This window comes from Carettochelys insculpta, chromosome 6, assembly GCF_033958435.1.
Source record: "Carettochelys insculpta isolate YL-2023 chromosome 6, ASM3395843v1, whole genome shotgun sequence".
NCBI lineage: Eukaryota > Metazoa > Chordata > Testudines > Carettochelyidae > Carettochelys > Carettochelys insculpta.
Window position 1 is genome coordinate 121237331 of NC_134142.1, and position 9359 is coordinate 121246689.

The 9359-nt window shown below is 57.0% G+C and overlaps 1 protein-coding gene across 1 annotated transcript; it reads right to left on the reverse strand.

The window, feature by feature from the left end:
* On the reverse strand, positions 1-5558 carry LOC142015171 (macrophage-expressed gene 1 protein-like). Its single transcript, XM_074998587.1, is given in 3 exon segments — positions 1-2627; positions 2630-2760; positions 5551-5558. Coding segments are annotated over 3 exon segments (2361 nt in total). The 3' UTR covers positions 1-405.
* Positions 5559-9359: the final 3801 nt, after the last annotated feature.

Below are 9359 nucleotides of genomic sequence, written 5' to 3' on the forward strand. Positions count from 1 at the left end.
TGAGCCCTTAAATCATATATTTGAATCAATCTCACAATTTTTGAACCCAGGGTGTGGCAGCCGTGGGGTCACACATATGCATGGGCCCCTGCCCTTTACGAGCTAGCAGCTTATTCCCGCCCCAGACAGCTGCATCCCTTTGTCCCCGTCCGGGGATGGAACAGTGCCCCCCGGTGGCCAACCCTCGGAACTCCCTTCCAAGGCCCAGGGGGTTCCACGGCTGTCCAGCCACATGGGGCTCCTCTTGGGGTGCTGCTGCCTTCCCCGGGTGGATCAGAGCAATGCCTGAGTGCAGCCTGCAACACCCAGGCATGAACCGATTAAAGCTGCCGGTTCCCCCAGCCTGGCCACGCTCTGTCCCGCTCACCCCCGGGGTGCAGGGGCCGTGGCATCGTTCACGGGCCGTCAGGCTGAGCCAGTCCCAGGAGATGCTGTGGTAGCTCCGTAGCTCCCTTGCTGCTGCACTAGACAGCTGGGCTGCACCTCCTGATACCCCCGGCTCTTGTACCGCCGGGTGCCATAGACAACCCCCGCGATAGCCGCCGCCAGGACCAGCGTCATGGCCACGGAGATGCCGGCCACAGCACCCCCTGTGGGCCCCCCACTGGGCCGAGCCTGGAAGAGCCAGGCCATCTCTCTCTCGTCCGTGATGTTGGCTAGCCGCCAGTGCCCATCGCCCTGCACCTTCACCCAGGCCCAGCTGCCCTCCTCCTGTACCAGGACGGTTTCGGGCACGCTGGCGTTGGCGGCCGGCTGGCGGAGGAATGGCGGGAGCTTGAGGGGAGCCAGCTGCTGGGCAAAGAGGGTCCCTGCCTGCAGGCAGTAGAGGACCTGGCAGCCATCACTCAGATAGGCCTTGTGCTGGCTGTAGCCCTGGGGGCACTTCATGGGGTAGTCGGTGGCCGAATCCCGGTAGAAGAAATCCAGGAGCAACCCGGGGCTCTGTCCCTTCAGGGGCCCAGCCAAGGGGTTGCCGGCCTGGCAGCTGAAGAAGCCGCCGAAGGGCAGGCCGAAGCGGGCGCCCATCTCATAGTCGTCACTCACGCACACCTTCAGCCCCTCGAAGAGCGAGAGGGGGTAGAAGTAGGCCGGGCAGGCGCTGGCCCCGGTGAGGGGGTTCTCCTCCCCGGCACTGTAGAGCCCCCCAAAGAGGAAGCCGGTGCCCTGGGGCACAGGGCCGGCGGCAGCACACCAGTAGGCCGTGAAGTGCACCGTGGTGGGATAGTACTGGACGCCGCACTCCTTACGGCAGCAGGAGAAGACGACCCAGCAGGAATGGCACCGCCTGTGGCACTCGACAAGGGGCTTGCTGGCCGTCCGCTCCTCACCATGCAGCGCGACGGGCGCGAAGCCAGCCGGGCAGGAGAAGTCGCCCGTCAGTGGGTTCTGGGTGCGGTAGGGCTGGCACATCTCCTCCCCGTCTGTGCCCGACACAGTGTGGCACTCCTGGAAGACGCCCCCGAAGGTGAAGTTGGTGTTGGCCCCCAGGCACGAGCCGTCGTCCACGTTGGCCTGGAAGTTAAAGTTGCTGGCGTCGGCCTTGACGCAGCCCGGGTGGGTGTTGATGGCATAGTAAAGGTGGATGGCCTTGTCCACCAGGGCAGCCACCCGCTTGACTGTGGGCGCCGGCAGCTCTGGCAGGGCCTCCGGGCTGATGAAGAAGGGCAAGGGCAGACCGGCTTTGCCAATGGCCACCAGGTGGTTGGGGATCCCTTCCTGCCACTTCTGGAGCGTGATGCCCGGGTAGAAGGGAACGCTGCCCCGGCTCTCGATGCGTGAGGACACCGTGTTCTCCACGTAGCTCTTGGTCAGTTCATCCTGCGCCTGCGCTGTGGTGCCGAGCCCTAAGTTGACTTTGCCAAAGAAGGTGGCGGAGGCCGAGGCGGTGATGCCTGCCTTCTCGGCCACCTTGTCCAGCAGGAAGGTCCGCTTGACCTGGTCCTCCTGGATGAGGCTGGCTCCAGCCTCCAGACTGGTCAGGACGTGGGTGCCATAGTTCAGCACCAGCAGCTCAGCTAGGTACGTGGCTGCCCGGCTCTGGTTGTTCTCCAGCTGGTTGCCGATGGCCAGGAGCTGGTGCCGGAAGCTGGGGTGGAGGGTGAAGGCTGGCTGGGCCTTGACCGAGTAGATGTGGTGCCGCACTTGTACCCGGGTGGTGACTGTCTGGTCATAGATGTTGTGAGTCTTGGTCTCCTGGCTTCCAGATGAGAACTTCCCATTGAGGACGCTCAGGAAGGAGACCTCGGCGTTGATGGAGCGGGCGAAGGCGTCGGTGTAAGACAGCCAGTCCTCAATCAGTTCAGCGTGCACCTCCACCTGGCTCTGCCGCAACGGCACCACCTCCACCTCATCTGGCAGCAGGTACTCGCCATCCTCAGTGGTGCGGCACTGCGAGTAGTTGAGGCTCAGGACGCGCCCCACCTCCACATTGCGCAGGTTGTCCCAGCCCCCGCCCGGCAGCACCTCCAGCACACTCACGTTCAGGGCCCTCTTGCATGCCTGGAAGCCAGGTTCAAAAGCGCCCGCTCCGGCGGCCAGCAGCAGAGCCCAGAGCCAAGGCGCCATGGCTGTGCTGTCCGGGACCTGAGCTCCCATCAGCGGGACGCTGCTCCTGTCTCCGCTCCCAGCTCCTCTCTCTCCCAAATGCTGGCGTGACTTGTCCCCCAGCGAGGTTCCTTTTGCAGGAAGACTCTGATTTTTAAATGTGCAGATAAATCACACACACACAAAGAGGAAATCTTAGATCGGCCAATGGCCTTCCTGGGAGTGCTCTAAGCTCAGTCACCAACCTTATCATCTGCCTCACCCTCCCCACAAAAAGAGGAAGAGAAACAGGCTGGGGAAAATTTCCCCAGACAAAATACAATTACAGCTGCACCCCCAGCACACCCACGCACGGTCCCCCTCACGAGCCCCACCACAGATGCTTTCGGGGAGTTCCCCGGGGAACCACCCCCTGGAGTGCCAATGCAAACTGGAGCCAGCCTGGGGAATTTCCAGCCGCCCTCTCAGGCTGAGCAACACCCCGCTCCCTCCCCGGCTGCAACCTCAGCCTGCCTGGGCTCTTGCAGCTGAGGAATTTCCCTAGGCTGAAGAGGCTCGGTGCTGAGCAAAGTGGAAAAGGTGGCCCAGGGTGAGCAGCCAGGGCAAGGGAAGCCCTGGAACTGCGGAGGAGGAGACAGAAGCCCCTGTGGGGCTGTGTGAGGGAGTGTCTTCCGGGCACTGGCCCCAGGGAGGGCTGGGGCTGAAGAGGAAGCAGCTGCGGCATATAACAGCAAATTGGGGCCCAGTGAGGCTGTATAAAAGTGGGTGCCTGGAGAGGAGGAGGGAGAATATTCTAGCTGGGGTGCAGGAGGGGCCTGGCTGCCAGGGGAACAGCCACAGGGGCATCTTAACACAGGGCTGGGGATCTCTGGCCAGGCAAGACCCAGGCTGCAGGGCCTGAGCCAAGGCTTGCGGGTGCCAGGGCAGCAGGTCTGCCCCCTTGCCAGACTGTACTTTACCCCTGAGGCAAGGGGCTGGCTGATAACTGGCAGGGGGTCACTGAGGTGGCTGTAGGGGCTCGGGGTTCCTGGGGAGGGGAGGAGCCTGGAGCATGGGGCCCTGCGGCTGGGCAGGATGCTGAGGGGAGGGCGCCGTGGTCTGGGGGCGGGCGCAGGCACTGAGTGAAGCGGTAGAGGACTGGTAACCACGAGTGAGACACCGGCCAGAAGAGGGCGCTGCAGAAGAGCCAATTCCCTGAGAGACCAGCAGGCGGCACCTGGCTCTGAGCTGCCTCCAGGCCAGTGCCCCTGGCTCCCGCCTGGTGCCCAGTGCATCCTGGGGGCTGCCTGGGATGGGGTTACCCCACAGGGGGGCCCGGCTGGGGCCTGGTGAGCGAAATGCTGCTCCTGCACTGAGCAGGGCTCACAGAGGCCAGACTGGGGAGCAGCCCCCCTGCTCGGTCATGTCTCCCCTGGCTGTCCAGAGGGAGCCCCATGCCCCTGTCCATGCGCCCTTCCTCCTCTCCAGCAGCTGGCAGAGGATCAAAGCCTGGACCTGAGGCCCTGGGCTGTGCCCTGGTGCCTTGCACAGGGCTGTGGGCGAGAGGGCCTGGGCCAGGAGGAGAGAAAGCAATGCAGAGGGTCGCTGGGGCGGTGGGCGCAAGCGGCATGAGCTGGTGCTCGTGGTGCTAGTCCTGAACTTGACATTTCTGCCTGTGCCCCAGAATCTGACGGTGCTGCAGCCAGCCCTGGTGTGCAGACAGCCACTGCCGCCTGAAAAGCAAACATCGCCCAGCTGGGAACATTTCCAACCCCCAGAGGCAGGCCCCGGAGCCACCCATGGGCAGGTTTGCTCTCAGAGTGGGAAGTTGGGACAGGTCCATAAAACCGGGAGGCGGTAGGGGGGGAAAGTTCGGCCGCTCGACTTTGAAGTGCTTCTGACACGTGAGTTTTCTTATTGTGATGACTAAAACCGCTTGGCTGATCAGAAGAAAGAGCTATTGGCTGTTGCTGGGGCAGTTGGTAGGCTCTGAAGGGCAATCCCGAGTTGTGTGCTCGGTCTGAAACAGAATCATCTCACGTTTCCTTGCTGTTCCCCCGATCCCAGCCACCCCACAGCAGGAGGGAGCCCCTAGACTCCCGGCAACTGAGTCTTCAAGCCCGTTTGAGGCTTTGAAAACAATGTGAAGTGGTTAAAACACTCTAAACCTATTGCCTCAGCTTGTGTGTGTGTGTTACATCGGTTGAAGTGAGAGAAGTCCTTGTGCCGATGGTTCATCAGACAGAAAAGCTGTGCACCCCCTGCCCCCGTTAATTTATTCCTGACACCTCCGGGAGAGAAAGAGGAAAGTTACCGCTGCTTTGGGGTCTGAACGCTGTGGCTAACAGCCTCTCCTATGCTCCACAGGAGCAGATGGCTAGTGGCAGAGACCTTGATTCACCAGTAAGAGGTAACTGAGTCACTTCCAATCATCCATGGGGCTGCAGAGCTCACCCTGCTCTTAGGATCCAGGATTGGGCTCTTTCTGGCTCTGCCAGTCCTGAGATGCCCACGCCCCCAGCTCAGCCGGTCCCTCCTCTACTTTCAGCCACGCCACTTCTGGGCTTTCCCTACCGCTCTGCTGATAACCCCTAATTCCAACCTCCAGCCCTTTGCTACACCAGCCCTGAACTCCCACCTCCTGCTTTGCTGGTATCCACTAATCCAGGCCCTCAGACCCCCACTAGTGCAGCCGTGGGCTCCCTACCCACAGTCCTGCTAGCCCAGCCTCTGCTGGTGTTCCTCCATCCTTCCGCAGCCAACCTGCTCTCTTCCGCAGCCCAAGGAGCGAGCCCTAAAGCAACCCATGCTGCCTTGCAACCAGCTGCTTTCAGTGAAGCCTCTGCTCAGGAAACTGTCTTTTCCACAGCGACCTGGGACCAGAGCAGACAAGATCACACCCTGCAAACCTCCCACCCAGCCCAGTCCTGGTGGGGCATCCTCACCCTAGAAGAGCCACCCATGTTGGATGCAGCAGAAAGAAGTTGAAGGGAGGGGGTGAGTAAACTGGGTCCAACCCCAACTGACCGATTCATGGCGCTCAGTCTGCATGGCAGTGGCTGCAGCACAAGATGTCTGAGTCCTCTGCAGCTGGTGAAGCTCCTGAGCCCATCCACATGGCAGAGTCTAAAGACCTGACCTTCAATAATGGGTGATCCAGAATGCAATGACTACAAGTGCCACCTACAGGTCCAGATTGGAAAGGCAGGGGGGTCATTGTTAACATATCATATGTTGCAATTAGGCTGGTCTGAAATGATTTTCTATTATCGGTGGATAACATTGATGCTTATTTTAAGCACTTTTTATTTTTGAGGCAATTGTGCTGGTGTCAAGACCATATACACACATATGGAGATACACATCTCCTAGAGCTGCAAGGGACTCCAGGAAATCATCTAATCCAGTCCCCCTGCTCTCTAAGCAGGAGAGAGCACCATCCCTGATATCTATTTGCCCCACTCCCTAATTGGCCCTCTCAAGGATTGAGCTCACAACCTGAGGTTCAGCAGGCCAATGCTCAAACCACTGAGCCCTCCCACCCTCATAGTTTCATGAGAGCCTCTAATAAGGGCTGAATCAGCGTTTTTCTTGCTTGGCCGAGCTGTAAATTTCAGCTAGTACTCATGGACACTTTTTCATTGGTTTGTGAGTATGGGGAAGTCCATGTTTACTGACAGTTAGTGATGAAAAATGTAATCCTTCCAAGTCTCACTGTGATGAAACTGTCCTCCCCACATGGAGCGAGGACAAAGAAGCTCAGCTTGTGTTGAGAGAATCTCCATTCGTTATTAACAGTACAGGGCATGTAACAAATAGAGTGCCCCTGATTCCCAACAGTAGAGGATGCTACAGTGGAACCTCTCTGTTCTGTAATTTTCTCGTCTGGCAACATCCATAATGGGCCTGATTTCAGTTAGCTGGATGATCACTTATCATGGGTCTGGCCAAGTGTCCCACGGTCCCATAAAGTTTGTTTCCAGCCACCAGTCCTGGCTTTCAGTGTTCTGTGCTGCTATGTAGCTGTAATTTACCCTTAAATGTCTTCTCAGAGCTCAGTAAGCCGTGGAAGTGTTGGTAACGCTGCTAAATAATATTGACCTCCTGTGGGCTGACAAATTCTCTTGTTCAGCACCGGTCAGATCAGGAGGGAGCTGGATGAGAGAGGTTCAGCTTGTAGTAACACATACACACACCTTCCTTGATCACTCGCTCTCCCCAGTTAATGAGAATACCATATAAAGCTTTTACTGGGAGATAGTGACAAGAAGAAGCTGGAAGATATCATCAGGAACTGGAGAACATCTGGTGTCCATGTTAAGACCTTTATGGGAAAAAAATCCCCATGGAGGAATTAAAGAGCTCAGAAGGGTGGAAAAGATGTGAAAAAAATAAAACAAAGCTCAGCTTGAAAGGTCATTTATTTGATTAATTTTAGACTGCTCTTGAAAGGGACAACCCATTTATTAATCAGTGTGTTTGTATTTTCATGCTTCCAAAGAATTTGCTTTTGTCAAATATAACCCCCTGGCTTTTTTCTCTGCTGAAATGACAAAGTTCGGCAAATTCTGCAGACGACGTGCAAATTCCCTTTAGTTTTGCTGGAGAAGCCAGGTGGTGAAGTACATGTGCTATGTACTGCTAGCTCTAGCGATAGAACCTTTCTGCTATCATTTGTTTTTAAGGAATATTGTAAACATTTTATTGGTGCACTTAGGCAGTTTTAAATAATGCTTACAAATGTAACTCATTTCATTTAGTTAAAAGTTTCCAAACAAACAAAAAAAAAAGACAGTAGTTTGGCACAGCTTTTTTTGAGACAGGAAGAACATCTCAACTAAACTACAGAAAATCTAGACATACTAAAGAATTATCACATGAATAAGATGTGTGCACTGACTTAAGATAGTAAAATGGCAAAAATAAGTGAATATATTCCAGACTGGCATAGAAAAGTGTGTACTATATACACAAATAAGAAATTAAAACAGCAGAAAACACTGTTTTTAAAAAGGGAATCTTTCTCAAATTGTTTTAAATTTTAGTGCATCCTGTTAGGCTGAGTTTTTCCATGACTTTAATCAATTTTGTGTAATAGTTAAAGAGAAGCATGGAGCTTTCACAAGTTTCATTTCCCCAGTCTCACAAGCTATCGGAGTTCTCACACAGGGTGACATCAGCATGCAGAACTTCATTGCATTCTTGCTTTATTGAAATTATGATGGTTGGCATTGATTTAGTCATCATCTGCATACGACAAGTAGCAACTGCACTGCAGACAGCTGTTTCCATTCCTCTGGAGAGGACTTTGATCCCAGCAACCCTTAAATAAAACAGTGATGGACGTTATAGGCCTGTTCTGGACGGAATGGTGGTGACAGAAACCCCTGGCTTATTGTTCCCTAGAGATAGAGTTATTCTGCTTTACGTAAACACTCAACCCTACCCCAGAATAACTTTAAGGTGTGCAATCAGACGAGATTTTATGTGCACTGATCAGAAAAAAAGTCACGTGATCGACTTTCTGCCAGGATCCATCTGCCACAAGGACAAGGAAACACCCTCGGGGAAAACCAGCTTAGTTACATGGTTTCAGGGAGGCGGAAGTGCAGGGAGGGATTTCAGGGGTATTGGCAGAGCAGTGTATGTGAGGTGAGCCCAGGGCAGAGACATCAAGGACTGGGTCAGGACTGAGCAGGGGTGGAGAGGTCTGGGCTGGGCCCTGTTTCTGGCAAGAGGGTGGGTACCAGTGGCTGTGGGTCAGGTCCAAGGGGCACCAGCAGCTCTGTGAGGGGGGAAACCCCAAGTTGTGGGTTTGAGAGAGAGGCACTAGCATCTTGGGAGCCCTGGGATGGGATAACAAAGGCTGTGAGCTAAGTCTGAGCTAGCAGAGGTTGGGAGTGGAGAGCCCAGAACTGGGATAGCAGGGGGAGGCTGCAAGGCAAGTATTGAGGGGAACTGGCAGAGCTGTGAGGGGGAGCACAGCGCTAGGCTAGTGGGGGGGTTGGCAGAGCTGTGAGCTGGGGGACAGTTGGGCTGGGGGGAGAGGTGTGGGAGACACAGCTGGTGGGCTGGGGGTGCACAGAGCAGGTCTGGGGGCAGAGCCGTGGGGACACAGAGGTTGGCAGAGGGACAGAGCTGGGTGGGTGGTGGCAGTTTTGGAGGACCCAGTGGGCAGGGGTGTTGGCAGAGCTGTGAGCTGGGGGACAGCTGGACTGGGGGGGTAGAGGTGTGGGAGACACAGCTGGTGGGCTGGGGGTGCACAGAGCTGGGCGGGAGGGAGCAGAGCCGTGGGGACACAGAGGTTGGCGGAGGGACAGAGCTGGGTGGGGAGTGGCAGTTTTCGGGGACCCAGCGGGCGGGGGTGTTGGCAGAGCTGTGAGACAGCTGGGCTGGCGGGGAGAAGTGTGGGAGACACAGCTGGGGGGCTGGGGGTCACAGAGTGGGTCTGGGGGCAGAGCCGTGGGGACACAGAGGTTGGCGGAGGGACACAGCTGGGTGGGGGGTGGCAGTTTTCGGGGACCCAGCGGGCGGGGGTGTTGGCAGAGCTGTGAGACAGCTGGGCTGGCGGGGAGAAGTGTGGGAGACACAGCTGGGGGGCTGGGGGTCACGGAGCGGGGCTGGGGGCAGAGCCGTGGGGACACAGAGGTTGGCGGAGGGACACAGCTGGGTGGGGGTGGCAGTTCTGGGGGACCCAGCGGGCGGGGGCGTTGGCAGAGCTGTGAGGGCGGCAAGGAGCTGGCGGCGTGGGCGGGAGCACGCAGCTGAGCGGGGTAGAGCTGGGCAGGGGCAGCGCTGCACGGTCCACTCCAGCACCGCCGCGAAGCACCCCCAGG